This window comes from Lithobates pipiens, unplaced genomic scaffold, assembly GCF_037356315.1.
Source record: "Lithobates pipiens isolate NorthernLeopardFrog02 unplaced genomic scaffold, aLitPip1_a1.2 Scaffold_19, whole genome shotgun sequence".
NCBI classification, from domain to species: Eukaryota; Metazoa; Chordata; class Amphibia; order Anura; family Ranidae; genus Lithobates; species Lithobates pipiens.
The window spans coordinates 474399578-474418012 of record NW_027507764.1 but is presented as its reverse complement, the minus strand read 5'-3'; the positions used below and the strand labels follow the sequence as shown (position 1 = coordinate 474418012).

At 42.0% G+C, this 18435-nt stretch overlaps 1 protein-coding gene across 1 annotated transcript in view; it reads right to left on the bottom strand.

The window, feature by feature from the left end:
* The window catches only part of CRISPLD1 (cysteine rich secretory protein LCCL domain containing 1), a 104413-nt gene that overhangs the window by 41181 nt on the left and 44797 nt on the right, over positions 1–18435 (bottom strand). The window contains exons 3-6 of the mRNA XM_077492888.1: positions 7071–7189; positions 6851–6983; positions 5810–5925; positions 3177–3277 (exon numbers count right to left, since the gene is read on the bottom strand). Of these exons, the coding sequence (XP_077349014.1) occupies positions 3177–3277; positions 5810–5925; positions 6851–6983; positions 7071–7189 (469 nt within the window). The remainder of the gene's footprint in view (positions 1–3176; positions 3278–5809; positions 5926–6850; positions 6984–7070; positions 7190–18435) is intronic.

Below are 18435 nucleotides of genomic sequence, written 5' to 3'. Positions count from 1 at the left end.
CAGGAATAAACAAATATGTTTTCATTGGGGCACCTGTTCTGGTGACAACTGTCTTAGAGGAAGACCCCTTCACATTGAAGAAATATCCTGCCATTTGCCATTGGGTCTACAGGACAAGTAGTGAAATCTCCACAGTGGGACACCTATGGCCATATAAAGTCTGACAGGGTTGAGACCAATTTTTACTGAAGTCCTAAAACTAAAAAGGAAGTTGGCGTTAGAAGTAGGTTAAATTACACAAAAAGGCTCAATGCACACTGGCTTAAAAAATGCTGCTTCTACAGGAGTTTTTCATTTTGCCAGTAACAGCGATGTTATCCTATTTGTACATGCACATTTGGATGTTTAGAGGCATATTTTAAAGTGTTACTAAACCCAGGAGCCTATTTTGGGGTTTTCATTTTCTTTGGGGGTATAGTGTTTTTTTTAGGTTATGTTATTAGAGCCTTTTTATGTTTAAAGTGTTCAAAGTGCAGCTGGCTATCTATACTTAGAGCTCCCATTTGTTCATAGCATTCTACTGCATCGATTGAAAGGAAAAAAGTACAAGAACGGTATTTACCGATCCCCATTGTAAAAAAAAAAGAAAGAAAAGAAAAAAAAAAGTTAAGCATATAACAGTTAACCCCTTCCCGCCGACAGGCCCTTTAAGGGTTCTAAAAGCCGGGAGGCAGCATTCGGGTCATGTGACGACCACTGTAATTGGCTGTCACAGCAGTTACATGATTGGAAAGCTCCCAATCGCTAGTATGCATTGGGAGCTTTCCGGTACACACCAACTACCATGCTGGGAGTGTACTCTTAGCACAGTAAGTAGTGTTAACAGAGCTACATACTATATATGCAACCGCTCGGTGTTAAGGCCCACCCACTGAGCTAACGCATATATTTGTGTGTGGTCAGCGTCTAGAGGTTAAGCCTATTCCTTATGATAAAAACGGCTACTGGCCAATTTTACCCTGCTTTATTATCTGTGGTCTCATAATTCTTAAGTGAAAACACCTGCCTGTGTCCTATGTCTCTAGCACATTTTGGCCTAGTCTTGTTCATCAAAACTGTCCTGCTCCTGGCCAGTTTTACACTGCCTCATCTGCAGTCTCCTAATTCTTGAAAGAAAAAAAAAAAAAGCTTGTTCTTCATGTCTCTTCTTATACATTACAACCTAGTCTTGCACATTTAAATCTGCCAATGTTTACACTTTACTTTACAAAGTAGTCAGTGGCAGTACAGTTTTGCATCAGCAAAAACAGGGATGACCTCATTGAACCACTGGCCAACTTCTATCTGGCAGTCAAAGCTGGCCTATTACCACCCTATGAAACAAGCATGAAAAAGCAGCCTGGATTGAAATTAAAGGGGTTGTAAAGTCTCAAGGTTTTTCACCTTAATGCATAGAAAAACCTTCTGTGCTGCAGCTGCACCCCAGAGCCCACCTTTTTCTTACCTGAACCCGATCGTTCCAGCGTGAAGCACAAGCCCAGCAGCTCCAGCCACTATCTCTGACCTCACTGGATAGATTGACAACAGTGGGAGCCATTGGCTCCCGCTGCTGTCAATCAAATCCAATCACACAGGAGCTGGGGGGAGGGCGTGGGGCCAAGTCCTGCTGTCTGTGTCAATAGACGCAGCAGTGAGACTCATGAGAATGCACGAGGGCCCCCAGGGAATGCAGGTCTCCGTGGGGGCACCTGATAAGGAGAAGGAGCCAGGGTATCCCCGAAGAGGATGATCAGGGCCGATTTGCGCAAAACCCTTGCACAGAGCAGTAAGTATACAATTTTTGTTATTTAAATTTTTTTTAGAAACACTTTAATTAGATTGGGGTTCTCCTGCTCTATGTATTTCAAGATAACTTTAAAGTAAAACCGTTTCCACAGCAAAATTTGCACTGCCATTAAGGCGGTCTGTGAAAATCATACTGTTCTGTAACACCCACATACAATTTTAAGGCACTGGTACATATACCCTTTGCAAATGCCCAGCTTCTCATGTGCTTTTTTGGCAATGACTCGCCTACCAGTATAAAAAATTACCAGAATTTACTAACAGTCCCCTCTTCCTCCATAGACTTCAATTAGATTTACCGCTCTGGTTTACATTCACTACATTTCAAACAGGAATCACCAAACCCTCAATAAACTGAACACAGGTGGATTCATTCATTCTTAAAGCAAAAGGGTAGGCATTATAACAATTATGTCCAATTTTTTGTTTTAATCTTTCATAAGCATAAGTAAAACTGTGATTGAGACCCTATTAGCTGTTTACTTTTTCAAATAGTGTTGTCGACATTACATGGAGGATATGTTATGTGGACAGTTAAGATGCAATCAATGCTTTGCACAGTTCTTTAATAAAGATGTTAGTTCAGGACATTAAAGGGTTAGCTTGCCCAAAATGGCAATTTCAGATATGGGTAGGGGTTTATAGACTGAATTGGCTTCTGGAACTTGAGTGGAGCTGCATGCCTGAGTTCCTGGCTCTGACCTTGCTGCTATGCAGCTTTGTTCCCATTGCTGTATAATCTAAAATGCAAAACACATGGGAAATCTAGTGGAATGCAAGACCACCATAAAAGCCACAGCAGGTGGGCAGAGTATTAAGCTCCATCTCACCATACGTATCTTTGAAAGATTCAAGAAACTGGTTTGTGATTACACCTGGTGGCATCTATATGAATCAGAAATGTGTCTGAACTGACCCTATGTATAACAGATCATAATTGTATCATAATTTTCATGATGTAGGCAGAAAAGTATTGTATGTAAAATGACTGTATATTTCTAAAGATTAAACAAAGCTGATATTGAAGCAAACTGCTATATACACATATGAAATACATATTGTATATGATAGCTTGCCAAAGGATTTGCATTCTTTTGTCCATCCAGTCCCGTCTGGCAGTGCAGTAGACAGGATTATTCTCTTCCACAGTTATGTTACACTTACAAGTTTTGTCTTTCTCCCCAGCATGTGGCTAGAAAAGTTGAAGGAGAAGCAGCAGAGTCAGGAGCTAATATCTCTGCTACTTTGCTGTCTCCTCCTTTCAGCATGCTGCTTTTTCGCACATGGGCATTCATTGCAGTACACCTGGCTGGTTGCTTCTCCCTCTGCTGTACAGGAACTGCAAATCAAACTTGGGTACATAATTCAGCTTTAAATATCACATAACTTACCTCTGTAACAAAGATTGTCTCTGCATCCTCCTCCATAGCTGGGTGGGCAAGCAGAACAAGAACGGCCTTGTTTATATGGTGCATGTCCCCACCAGTTTCCTCTTTAGAAACAAAAATATATAATGTAAACCAATATTTACTTTTACTACTAATTCTTTATTCTTGGCATTGGCAAACAAATAAAATGAATGAGAAACTAAAGATTAGTATCACCCTACAGTTGTACAAGAAATAAGAATGAGAAAAAGGCAAAAAGTACAAATGTACAAAAGGCAGTAACTAAAAGCAATATCATCTTTCTCTAGTTTGACTACAGTAAAGTGAAATTTGCACAGTCAGAAGTGGTTTCTTAATACTATCCACATTCCTTGCAGAATTCAGCAACCTTTGCCCAGCTGCCAGGGAGAAAAATTTAAATGGATTCTGCAAGCCTAAAAAGTATTTGGCCAAAAAATACCAGTCTAAGGTTCATGCACATGGGCACATTTATAGGTGTTTAACCCCGGTGCAAGAGATTCCAAGAGCTGCCCAGCACTGCTCCTATGTACTTTCTTTTCACATCTAAAATCATATTGACACTCATTGCAATATTCTCCCTTGAGGGTTTGCTGGAAGTTGTGCCTCACAGATTTTGTGGAGAACACCGCAAATCCTGCTCACTTTTAGTAGCCACAGGACTCATCTTGCCCCTCAGTGAGCCAAGGTCTGCTGCAGGAGAAATCATAATGAAGAATGGGAGGAGATATCTGAACTGCAGTTCACCAATCTCCTTTAGGCTGAATGAACCCAGAAATGTTCAGCTGTGAGCATTTCTGTGTTCAGAGCTCTCAAATCCCAGCTGCAGTACAGGTTATGAAGCAGATCAAATACTCGGTCTGACATATGTACTTAACCACCAATTGTGTGACACTTTTCTCTTTATGCATGCCAGAGGTAGAAGGATCATTTTTGGGCCAACACTTATTTTCAAAGTAGAATTATGGTCTTCCATTAAAAGCTGCAGAACATACGGTAAGTGCAACCGCACTTCCAGTTATCTTTTAGTTCCCTTGTGAAGTCCCACAAATACCTGTTAAGCCTGCCAGTAATTCCCATAATGTTTCCTATGATGGTATGGCACTGCTCCTGAATTCAGATCAGAGTGGCCACTCTTACATAGGCTGTGCTTGCACTACAGTGGGATAAAAAAAATTAAATAGCAGGTGTGGCCATTAGCATTATCACTGCCTATTCATAAGCCTGTAAACTTATAAATAAGTACCTGGCCACACCTAGCCCTGACCACAGCTTTCTGGATTCCCATTCCCAGTGAGCTGCAGTGTCTGGGAGGGGGGAGACGGTGAGCCTTTATGAGGCTTATGTATCCATAGTAACTTGATTTGGCTTCGTTAGACAAGTGTTTCCCAACCTTTTTATAGTCAAGACACCCTTTAAAATGATGCACAAAAAATTATACACAATCTGGAGGCACCCCATTCAAAAATGTAAAGAACTAAACTAAATGGTTTTCCATAACATAGCAACATCCACACCTGTAGGACACCCAACACTAGAGGGAATTACTTTTAAAAAGCAATATACCTTTGCACACTGGTACAGACTAGTATTCTAGGGTTTCTTGTAAACAAGGATTCACACAGGCAGCTGGCCTAGCTGGTACCAAAGGTTGTAATGCTGCACAAATTTTGAGCAATTTTTTAGGTATTTTGCCAAGGCACCCCTAAAGATTTCAAAAGCCATCCCCATGGTACCCTGGTTGTCGGAGGTTGGTAAAGACCAAGGTCTCCAAACTTTCTGAGCAAAGGGCCAGTTTCCTGTCCTTCACACTTTGAAAGGGCAGGATTGTGGCCAGCAAGAGTAGAAAATGCCCTGGCGTCAATGTGGGTAAAGAATGCCCTATCTTTGATACTAGTGGGAGGAAATTTGCCCCATTGTTGGTATTAGGGGAAGAAATAGGCCCCCATCATTGGCGTCATTGGGAGGAATAGGGCCCCTCATTAGTGTGAATGAGAGGAATAGTGCCCTGTTGTTGGTATCAGGACAAGGATTTGTACCTCATCATTGGTGTGAATGGGAAGAATAGGGCCCTACAGTTGGTGTCAGTGGGATGAATTTTTGGTGTAGAAAAAATAGTGCCCAATTGTTGGTGTAGAAGGAATAGTACCTTGTATCAGTGGGGCTATTAGTGTCTCAAGGGCCTGATAAAGGCAAGCAAAAGGGCTACATCCCGCCCCCGGGCTGCAATTTGTAGACCCCTGGATAACAGTATAGACTGTCATAGACTCACCTAGATGTCTTTAGTTGTACTGTAGCTTCAAAGTGATGTGCTGTTTTCATATACAGTATGTTTGAGGTGAAAATATAGATTTTATAAAGATTTCTGCAAGGTTTGCACTGCTTGGTGAATTTTACACTACTTTTTTTTTTTTTTTTAAAGTGATCACCTAGGGAGAACATTGCATTTTCAGAAATTCTCATGTAAAAACTCTGCATTCAATTTGATATAATCTAACATTTTTCAAAATCCACTTGTGAGATTTATGATATTAAATGCAACCAACAACCCAACACAATATATTTGTACTTTAAATTATGTGATTTTGGAATAGAAATTCAAATTAAATCTTACTTACTTTGGAGAATAATTGCACACTAAATATATTGCCTTCGGCCAGATTTGCCCCCAAACGTTCATGTTATGACACAGGTTTATGGCACAACCAATTCTGCTACTCGTTGCCCAAACCACCTAAATGGGAAAATACAAACACAATAAATGACTAAGTAGATTATGTTTAGTTTCAAAATCACAATCATTTGTACAGTGTATATTTTGAATGTACAAAAAAATTAATAACACAACCCATATAGTTACATAGTTTGTGAGGTTGAACTAGTCCATCTAGTTCAACAAACAAGAAAAAGATATTGAAAATCCCCATTTACACAATCCTATACTCATAGCTGATCCAAAGGAAGGCAAAAGAAACCCCAAGTGGGGGGGGGGGGGGGGCCTTTCTGATCTCTGGGAGGAAATCGACTATTCCTTGGATCAACCATCCCTGGTGTGTTATTACCTCAAAATATTAATATCCAGTTAGATTATGTGTATCTAGGAAAGATTCCAGGCCTTTTTTTTAAACAATCTACGGAGCTGACCAGAACCAGCTCTTGAGGGAGACTATTCCACAATTTTGACAGCTCTTACCGTGAAGCCTTTCCGTATCTGAAGGTTAAATCTTTTTCTCCAAGGGTAAAGTGTACCCCTTGTCCTCTGCAATGGCCTGAAAGTGAATACAGTAACTCTACAGCAAGTTCACTATATGGACCACTTATATATTTATACATTTTAATTATATGTCCCCTTAATCTCCTCTTCTCAAGTCAAGAGGGAATAAATTCAGTTCAGCTAATCTTTCCTCATAGTTGAGCTCCTCCATGCCTCATCAGTTGAATTGCTCTTCTCTGCACTTTCTATGTGTGAAATGGTTTCCTCTGTTCAGTACACATAAGCAGTGGACTTTAATGGAGATGTTCTAAAAGAGTGGACAGGTGAACTAATGAGGGGAGGGCGAGATATTTGCCAATCACACTCCCATAGAAAGGCTTCGCTGAAATTGTTCCAAGGATGGAAATATCCTTTAAAAAATAGAATGAAATAAGCATGACCCTACCTGTGTATAGTGAGTGCAAACAGGTCCTGAACACCTAAATGGACAGTAGGGGTTACATTCTTGTGGATATGGAAATGTGTAATCTCTCACTTCATCATACCAAGCCTGGACATGGTAGGTTGGAGGCCTGTATCTATACAGGAAAAAAACATAATAATGTTATAGATTATCATCTCATACTGTATCATCATTTGGTATTGCTAAGAATTAAATCAACTACCTCCCCCAGTGAGCCCCGAGGTTCTGTCCAATGGATGGAAGCAAATTTGCTGGACCATGTTCCCATAAACAAGTAGATGCCCATTCTTCAGCAGATCGTTCAAGCTCCACGTCCCATACCTGCAAAACAGAAAATAATGACAAATCTCAGACTGGAGACAAGAAAGTGATGAGGTCACATTTATATCATTCTACATTTAAGTACCTTAAATTAAAGTTGATATTAAAGGTAACTCTACCCTTCAGTATGTTTTCAGTGATAAATCAAACCTTCGTACACCAATACATGTAATAATATCATGCATAAAATGTCATGATTAAATCTTTTTTTTACATTTTTGTACTTCTGTCTATCGCTGACATTTTTTCCCATTTGTCTGTGTCCCTTTGCATAGAAAAAAAAAAAATCAAAATTCTGTGAAAAATACATTACGAAAGGGATCGTAAACCCATTTTTCTTTTAAAAATAACATGTCATACTTACCTGCTCTGGCAATGGTTTTGGACAGAGCAGTCCTGCTCCTCAGGTCCCCCAACGGTGCTCCTGACTCCCCCCTCCTTCTGAGAGCCTCCCATAGCAAGCCATAAGACAAAGGATAGAACCTGTGCCATGGTTTTATTACTTTGTGTCTTACTGTCCCAGTGACAACAGCACCTCTAATTTTATTGCCTACAGTCTCAGGGACAGGAAGTGAGGTAGCAATCTTCCCAACAAGGTCACACTCAGAAATGACAACTTGAGAAGTATTTACCTGTCCTAAGGCCGACCATACACAGTTTGAACTTCAGCTAGGTCAGTAGGAACCAGCCGAGATTTGAACTGTGTATGGGTAAGTTGAATGTACCAAGCTGAAGAAGAGGAGTCCTTGAAATGCGTCCTGCGTTCCTACTTTTACAGGAGACCACTGTCCCCTGAGAGCTGTCCATGGGATTGAGCTAGCCAAGCAGGATCAACTTCTGGCATCCAGCCCAGCTCTTCACCTGTCAGCTGGCCACACAGTTATCCAGCCACTGTGGCTGCTCATCCATCCTTTGCTTGTGACTGTGTTGTGTGTGCTCTCTCTGTATCGTGGACTATAAGCATTCTTTGTGAGTACATAAGATTTTGTTTTTAATAAAGCTATTGGTTTCCTTTACTACACCATAGGTCTGCGCTGTTTTCTCCCTTCCCTTGCATGTACTAAGCTGATCGATCGAGCAACTTGGGTACAACCAGAATACTGGGTTTTAGCTGCTACAGCCGCTAGCAATAATCAGTGTCTTCTTCCGGAGGGGGCAGCTTCCCCTGCCCCCCCCCCCCCCCGCTCAGAGAAGACAATGGCCCGTCAACACTGTCTGTTGATGGGGAAATAAGCAAATTTCCTTCCTGCAGCCAAAAAAATGTGCTCCGTATATGACCAGCCTTAGTCCATTCTACATGAAGATAAAAAGCTGTCAAAGATAGTTCTCGATCCCCGCTAACAATCCGTAGCTGCCAGAACTGTAGCAGTCAAGCCCAGTGGTCATATGATTGTCAATCGTTCTTGCCCCCTGGGCATTTAAAACCTTTTAAAGGGATTCTGAGGTGTGCATATAGTGAAATGTATGTATGTATATATAGTGAAATAATTGACACAAACAATAAAACACACTGGTGGTAAGTTTTAGGACAAGAGGACAAGTGATAGCTTGATAAGCTTTTACATAGTGGTACAACACTGACCAAGGTTTGATTTAAAAAATAAATAAAGAATAGAGGGGTTAATTTATTAAAGGGAAATAGGCTGTTCATTTTGCAAGGGAAATTTCACTTTGCATGGGAATTTGGCCCAGAGTTTAGGGAATCAGGTAAAGCTCCACTGACTTCCACCATCCTATGATGTGCAAGCAAAAAAAGCATTTTTTTTTAAATTTTCTTGCAGATGATTGGATATTCTTTACAAAGCAAAACTTTTCCACATACACCAAGCTCTGAAGCAAAATAAACAGCCTATTTGCCTTTAGTAAATCAACCCCACTGTAGCAAATGAACGTCAGCACAGAGAAGGAACCTGCTATCCTAACAAAACACCTGCCTTGTATAATGACCTCTGTAATAAGCACAGGCAAGGTGTTAAATGGAAATCACAAGCGGTTTTCTCTTAATCACAATGTATTTACTGTTGCCCCAATTCAGTTTACGGCAGCATCCTACAAAACTATTTTCTCTTGTTCTTTCACAAATATTTTTATTAATGCAATTTCCCGCTCGCTGATTTTTTTCCCCTGAACATCCAAAAAGAGGTTTTATATTCTGCTTTATACTTATTTTGGCCCTTGCTCGACACACCAGAGCTGCCATGTTGGCCTCCGAGAGGCTTTTCTCACCTCTTCAGCAGTTTCTTTAACTTGAAAAAGTATCTGTCCTCCGTTAATATGAGTTTAAATTATAGGTGTAAAACAAGGACACGTTTTGGTAACATGGCAACTGTCTGACTTTCCCCAAGTCATTTTTATCATAGGTTTTTCAACTATACGTAGTTATACATTAAGCAAGGCCACAGCTGTGCAGTCATAGTCATTTTCTATTTTAAGGGTGTAGTATCATTTTAGGTCATTCAAATATGTACATATGGACACTTGACTACACATTTGGAAAAAGGTCCAAAGTGCAAATAAGGGCAGGATTTTACGTTTATTTTACCAAAGTGAAAGCTGCTTTTTGCTCTTGCCCACTTTCCAACAACTTCTGATTAATTATATGTTTTATTGTGGTTTCTGATCCTACAAGGCTGCCTATACTTGCTGTGCTAAGGAATAACCTTTTATATTTGCTCAGATAAAAGTATAGTTGAAGTAAACTGACAATTATGCTATAAAAAACAGATTGTATTAATAATGGATATATTATGCCATCATATTTGATACAAGTTTTAACTTTTTCTAAATCACCTGTTTTTAGAGATAAATGTATCTATAGAAACAGTTGAATTAGGATATTATTATTATATTATTGGGATTTTATGTGATAGACCAACACAAAGTGGCACGTAATTGTGAAGTGGAAAGAAAATGATAAATGGTTTTCAACATTTTTTACAAATAAATATCTAAAAAGTGTGACACGCGTTTGTATTCAGCACCCCCGTGTCAATACTTTGTAGAACCACCTTTCACTGCAATTACAGCTGCAAGTCTTTTTGGGAATGTGTCTACCAGCTTTGCACATCTAGAGAGTGAAATTTTTGTCCATTTTTTTTTGCAAAATAGATCAAGCTCTGTCACATTGGCTGAAGAGTGTCTGTGAACAGCAATTTTCAAGTCTTGCCACAAATTCTCAACTGGATTTAGGTATGCACTTTTACTGGGCCATTTTAACTCATGAATATACTTTGATCTAAAGCTTTCAATTGTAGATCTGGCTGTATGTGTAGAGTTTTTCTACAATAAAATATTTTTATATAGTAATAATAAAGTGGTGTGCTACTTAACTGACCTTCTTGGTAGGCTTTCGTTCTTTTGGTTTATGTATGTTTAGGGTCGTTGTCCTGTTGGAAGGTGAACCTCCAGCCCAGGCTCAAGTCTTTTGCAGACTCTAATGCCACGTACACAAGATCGGACTATCCGGCGGACTTAGTCCGGTGGACAGCCCGCCGGACTTTGCAGCGGAGGTTCGCTGGACTTTCCGAACAAGCGGACCTGCCCACACACGACCAGACTAGGTTTGGTGGACAATCCGCCGGGCTATGGCATCATAAGGGGTGAGGTCACCATGTGACATCACCCGGTGACCCCGCCCATTGTCCCTATATAAGTCACTGCACAACGCGTCCCTGCCATTGCGGCCATAGAGTGTTGTGTCAACATCGGAAGAAGAAGAAGCAGAAGGCGGCAGAGACGGTGAAAGCGACAGAAGACCAGGCTAACGCTAGTTAAAGAGCTGGAAGAAGAAAGCGGAGGCTCGGCAAGAAGAACTGAAGAGTGGGACAAGACCCTCGAAGAGCGGGACAAGACCCCGAAGTTGGAAGAAGACCCCTGGACGGCGGCAGCAACTAAGGAGATAGCCGGGCTCCTCCGCTAGCAAAAGAGCTAGCAAAAGAGCAGAAGATAGCAGAGGAGTCCGGCGAGAAGACCCCTAAGAAGGAAAAAGGGAAGACCCCCAGAGCTGTCTAATAAAGTATTTTAAAAACCTGTGTAAAGGGGGCTCCCGGATTCTGATAAGCCCCCTGCCCATAGACTCCGACAACCAACGGGGTTGTGGGGAAGAGGCCCTTGTCCTCATCAACATGGGGACAAGGTGCTTTGGGGTGGGGGGCCCCCTATGTTGAGGGCACACGGCCTGGTACGGGGGCGCTTGCTCGTCCCCACCCCCTTTCCTGACTGGCCGGGCTGTGTGCTTGAATAAGGGTCTGGTATGGACCTTGGGGGGACCCCCATGCCGTTTTTTCGGCATAGGGCTTCCTCTTTAGGGGAATAGGGCTTCCCCAATCTCGCCGATGGAGGTGGCGACATTCACTTCCTTCGTTAGTTCCGTCTACCTGGAGCCGCGTTCAAAAATTAACGGACTTTACTCCGTGTGTGGGCAAGTCTGTTAATTTCATAAGTCTGGCAGACTAGTACACAGATGGGCGGATTGTCCGCCGGACTGCCGAGTCCGGCGGACAATTTTGAGTCAAAACTTCTTTCTAAGTCCGCCAGACTTTTGGGAAGAAATAGTCCGCCGGAGCCCACACATAGACCAAGTCCACCGGATAATCCGATCGTGTGTACGCGGCATAACAGGTTTTCTTCTAAGATTGCCCTGTATTTGGCTCCATCCATTTTCCCATCAACTCTGACTAGCTTCCCTGTCCCTGCTGAAGAATAGCATCCCCACAACTTGATGCTGTCACCACCATGTTTCACTGTGGGGATGGTGTGTTCACACATAGAGTTTTGTTTTTAGGCCAAAAAGTTCAATTTTGGTCTCATCTGACCAGAACAGCTTCTTCCACATGTTTACTGTGTCCCCCACATGGCTTCTCTCTAACTGCAAACTGCACTTATGGCTTTCTTTCAACAATGGCTTTCTTCTTGCCACTCTTCCATAAAGACCAGATTTTTGGAGCGCACTATTAGTTGTCCTGTGGACAGATTCTTTCACCTGAGCTGTGGATCTCTGCAGCTCCACAAGAGTTACCATAGGCTTCTTGACTGCTTCTCTGATTATTGCTCTCCTTTCCTGGCCTGTCAGTTTAGGTGGGCGGCCATGTCTTGGTAGGTTTGCAGTTGTGCCATACCCTTTCCATTTTTGGATGATTGATTGAACAGTGCTTTGTGATATGTTCAAAGCTTGGGACTTTTTTTCCAAGCTAACCCTGCTTTAAACTTCTCCACAACATCTGGTGGGTTCCTTGGCCTTCACGGTGCTGTTTGTTCACCAAGGTCCTCTAACAAACCTCTGAGGGCTTCACAAAACAGTTGTATTTATATTGAGATTCAATTACACACAGGTGGACACTATTTACTAATTAGGGGACTTCTGAAGGCAGTTGGTTCCACTAGATTTTAATTAGGGGTATCAGAGTAAAGGGGGCTGAATACAAATGCACGCCACATTTTTCACATATTTGTAAAAAAAAAAAAAAAAAAGAAAAAACATATATAATTTTCCTTCTATTTCACAATTATATGCTACTTTGTGTCTATCACATAAAATTCCAATACATTTACATTTTTGATTGCAACAAGACAAAATGTGGAAAGTTTCAAGAGATATGAATACGTTTTCAAGGCACTGTAAGTCTTCCCTTTACCATTTGCAAAGCCACCTCCTGTACATCTAATATTATTTATTATTAATGTTATACAGGATTTATATAACGCCAACAGGTTACGCAGTGCTTTACGATATAAAAAGGGAGACAGTACAGTTACAATACAATACAAGAGGGTTAAGAGCTTACAATCTAATAGGGTGGGGAAAGTGGTACAAAAGGTTTTAACTGTGAGGGATGAGCTGATGAAAGTGATAAACGATTAGTTGGAGGCATTGTAGGCTTTCCTGAAGAGATGAATTTTTAGGGATTGCTTAGGCTGCTTTCACACTGGGGCGGTATTCAGGCGTTACAGCGCTAAAAATAGCTCCTGTGTAGCGCCTGAAAAAAAACGGCCCCTTTCACTCCAGTGTGAAAGCCGGAGGGCTTTCACACTGGAGCGGTGCGCTGGCAGGACAGTGAAAAAAGTCCTGCTAGCCGCATCTTTGGAGCGGTGAAGGAGCGGTGTATTCACCGCTCCTACCCATTGAAATCAATGGGACAGCGCGGCAATACCGCCAGCAAAGCGCCGCTGCAACGGCGCTTTGCGGGCAGTTTTAACCCTTTTTCGTCCGCTAGCGGGGGTTAAAACCACCCCGCTACCGCCCGCAGACTGCCGCTAAAACGACGGTAAAGCGCCGCTAAAAATAGCGGCGCTTTACCACCGACGCCCGCACTGCCCCAGTGTGAAAGGGGCCTTAAAAGGTGGGAGATAGTGGGATGGCTTGAGGCAGAGAGTTCCAGAAGATGGCAGAGGCACTGTAGAAGTCCTAGAGACAAGCAAGGGAGGAGGAGACAAGAGAGCTTGAGAGCAGGGGGTCTTTAAAGTAGCGTTTGGGCAAAATTTGGAGACAGGATTGGTGATGTAGCTCAGGGCAGAGTTGTGAATGTCTTTCTATGCTAGTATTTTGAATTTAATTTGCTGGGCTATATGAAGCTAGAGTAGGAATTAGCAGAGAGGGGTGGCAGACACTGAGTGGTTGGTAAGGTAGAGGAGTCTGGCAGCTGCATTCATGATAGACAGAAGAGGGGGTAGCCTATGGAAAGGTAGGCCTATGAGAAGGGAGTTGCAATAGGCAAGGGGAGAGAAAACAACGGAGTGAACGAGTAGCTTGGTGATTAAAGGGGGCGAAATTTAGAGATGTTACAGAGGTGATGTCTACAAGCTTTTGACAACAATTGGATTTGGGGCAGAAAGGACAGTTCAGGAGTTTAGGATTACATCTAGTGAGAGGAGGGATTGATAGTTGCATTATTGACCTTGATGGACAAGTAATGGAGGAGGGGGGCACGGGTGGGGGGATATTATCAGCTCAGTTTAAGAGAGATTTAGTTTAAGGAAGTGGTGCGACATCCGTGCTATGTCAGTTATAGTAAGTTAGTAATGCAAGAGGAGACTTAAGGAGTGAGTTGAGGAGTAGATAGGTAGATTTGGGTGTCATCAGCATAGAGATGGTATTGGAAGCCGTGGGAAGCTGACATCAATTAAGATGGCTATACATGGTTAGATTTCCATTAAAATGTTTATATGGAAATCCTGAACAATCCTTTGTTAGACCATTCTTTCTTGATATTACGCAGTCAGTTATTTTGTATAAAAGTCCTTAAAAGTTCATCCAGACCTGCTATTTGAATGGAATCCCAGACATATTAAACAGGTTTCATTACAATATATACAATTCCAACCTGTTCTTTCAAATTTTCTTGTCACTACATCCAAAAACGAACATCTATTTGACCCCATTAACCATTAGAAAATCAAATGTTTAAAAACAAACATTTTTGAACAAAATTCTACTGGTGTAAGGCCATCTTTAAAGTAAAGTAAAACTAAATAGCACAAACTTTTCTTCTCCCCCCATTTGGATAGGATAAAGAGAAGAAGGAACTGTACTGTCAAAAACAGTGCTTTAGCATTCTCTTACACATCTTCAGCCCTGCTGGTTCATGGTTACGTTTTCTGTGATCTTACAAGGATCCTGCTTCAGATTGTGGGGGCTGATTTACTAAAACTGTTAGAGAAAAGGCAAAACCTAGATTCACTTCTAATTTCAGCTGGTTTTAATTTGACAAACAAAACTGTAAACCGATTGTTTGCAGAGCTGCACCAGATTTTGCACTCTCTAGTTATAGTAAAATCAGCCCATATGGCCTTTCAGAATATAGATTTGGTGCCTTTTGCAATTGGTAGTGTTCAACACTCAGACAGATGTAAAGGCAGAAGCAATTGATCGCCGACAGGGTGCACTTGCAAGTGTGAATGCACCCTAAGACTGGGATCACACATATGTGGCCCTGGATTTGTACCTTGGGTCCCGTGCGTCCCTGTTCATCAGTTCAGGTGCGAATCTGGTCCAAACTTACACCTGAATATGAGCCAAAGACACACAGGACCCTTTTTGAATCCTGTGTGAACCGGCTCTATCGAGAACCATCTCATCCAATTTGCATACTCGTGAACCCAGCCTTAAAGTTATTCTTTACATGAGAAACTAAAAATATCTAACTGATAATGTTTGATCCTTGTAGTGAACCTTTATTAGGGCTTGTGTTGATGAACTTTGTTTATGTCATAGCTGCTTCTCTCCACATAAAAGTAAATTGGAATACAGAAGCAGCAGGCACATGGATGTTTGCAGGCACAAGGGAGCTTTAGTGTAAAACTTTTGGTGACTTCCCATATCCGGGGAGCCACAAGTGGCGTGTACAACTGTCCATAGAAGTGTGGAAGATGCTTCCTTGCTTGGGGAATAGGTCATAAATGAGTAAACATTTATGCAAATGAGCAAGTAGAGCCATGCATTTGACTGGAGGTATGCACCACTTATTGCTCCCTGGGCACAGGTAAATACTGAAATGGTATGCATGCACATTAAAATAGTCATATGCAGCTTAGAAGGAAGTCAAAAACGTAAATCAGAAGGAGGTCAAATGTACCTGTCAATGAACTGGGAATGATCTCAGAAGCATCAACACTAGTTCCTACAAGTTTGTCTGTTCAGTTTCAGTATGAATACTCCATTTCAAATTTAGTCCCAGGACAATACATTGGTGAGTGTCTCCACAAAAAAACAAAAAACAAGAAACAAAAACACATCTCTACCAAAGAAAGAAAGAACGAACATGTGGAACCAGACACCAAGTTTTGGCTACCAAATCATATATTTATTGAATATCAAGTATCAAATATTTAAAAACAGCTGAACATGCATGACACCCTGTATAAAACCCACCCTTTCCTTCCCAGCCTTCCCTCTATAAGTCCCCTCCAACCTAGTATATATTCCCCATGCCCCATCACCCCCCTAAAGAAGATATTTATGTACAAATTGGTCCTATTTCAAAGTGGTTGTATACCCTTTTTTTTACATTTTTACCTACAGGTAAATCTATAATAAGGCTTACCTGTAGGTAAAATGAATATCTTCTAAAGCCTGTGAAGGTCTGACAGAAGCTGCCGGGCCTTGTTGTAAAGAAGACTCCCAAGCGCAAGCGTGGGAGTGACGTCATCACGGCTCAGGCCACTCACAGCGCTAGAGCCGCAAACCCACAAGACACACTGAGGGTAACATGTCAGCTCCCTCGGCGGTGCCTGGGATCAGATGCCAACGCCTCTTTCTAAAGTAAATATTTCATAATGAGCTAATATGCAGTGCATACTAGCTCATTATGCCTTTGCTTTACAGGTTTTTTGAGCGGATATAAAACCACTTTAAATGAATGTGTGTCCTGGACCACTAATATGGTGCTAAAGGAAAAAGAAACAATAGTAAACGCAGAGTGTATATAAACATTGAGTCAGGAGCCGTATACATAATGTGTGCAATACACAGATGATAAATGGTAAATATGAAAGGCTGATTGAAATATGCTGGAACGTGTTAGCAACCTAGATGCGAATCAATTTAAATAATAAAGTATTCTACTGTTTAGATAGAAATGGGACTGATTTCAACAAATCAAAATATCCTTCAGAGCCCAAAACTGTAATCATATGTGTTTCCCAAGGCTGGATTTTAAAAGGACACATAAAGTCAAAGCTCTTTTGGCCCTGCTTCTCATGTAGGTCACAGAAATGCACTTCATTCTGCAATGTTGTGACCCACATTCAGCCTACAGTGGGCTAAAGCTGTCATCACTCCAGTCCAGACTCCGGAGGGATCCTGATCTCAATGTCTAGATCCACATGGATGCCTAACTAGCAGGTGGCTCAACCACTAAGCTCGCTGCTGAGAGCCTAAGCCAGCCGTTCCTACCCCCTCCAAAGTCTGGCACTCCAGTGAGTGGTGTGGTGTGGTGGTGTGGTGGGGGGGGGGGGCTCTCTGTGCTCAAATTGGACCTGAGAACTGAGCGATCTGTGATCTTTGGTCGCTCAGTTCTGTCTTAGAGGCAATGCTGCATCCACCTAGGTGAATGTGTATGCTTTTTTTTTTTGAAAACCCACTTTTTTTTTCATTTGCAAAAACAGTAATACGTTGCTTTCCACGGTGTGGAATCTATGCCACTGGTAGTAAAACCTTGCTAGATTTGGAACATGGCAGCACAGTGGCTTAGCAGCTAGCACTCCTGCCCTGCAGCACCGGGGGTCTCTGCTTGAATCCCAACCAGGACACTATCAGCATGGAGTCTGCATGTTCTCCCTGTGCTTGTACTCCCCCACCCCAAACACATGCTGATAGGTAAATTGGTCTACACTGGACCTAGTATGTGTGTTAGCACATGAGATTAGGATATTAAGCCTAGTACAGCGGGCTAAACTAAACAAAACCTGACAGCTCAGATCCAAGCTGTTGTACTAACAAATCCCATGTTCATACAGCAATAGCTAAGCCCCCCGCCAGAGCACACCAGTTAGCGCTCTCAGCCATTGGCTCAAGAGTGCTGATGGGGAGCTGGTCGGCAGACCTTTTGTGGTCATGAGCCTCTGACAGAAGCCAGCCGAAGGCCCAGCTTCTAACAGACCGTCTGCCATACACACAAACTGAATGTCTACCAGTTTCTATTGAACTGGCCGATATTCGGCCCATGTGTATTAGGCTTAAGGTTGTAAGCTTAAGTGCATAGACTGATTTGAATGTACAATATATGTAGAGCACTGCGTAACTAAATAAATTGCAATATAGTTATTATTATTTAATTTCATGGTTTTAATGGTCATGTTGTGAGAGAAGATGAAAGTACACTGGTAGTAAAGCAAATTTTATGGAGAGCTGCTGTTTAGCACTGTGGTATACTGTAGCACTGTATATGGATGGTACACAAGAAGCATTTCATTGTATAGCTGATGGGACTTGGACTTGGCAATGGTTGTGATGGATATACAGACTTCGCAAATCTAAGTCAAGCAGTTAGGTTACCACTAAAATCACTAAGGCCGCGTACACACGGGCGGATTGTCTGCCCAACTAAGTTCGTCAGACAATCCGACAGACAGTCCGTCCAACTTTTAAATGAACGGACTTGACCACACACGATGAACAGACAGTCCGCTGAAAGCTTGCGCGATGACGTGTACAGCACGTACGACGGGACTAGAAATACGACGTCCAATACACTGCAATGCAACCTTCGGCGTGTAAATCCTTTCTGAGCATGCACCATACTTAGTCCGTC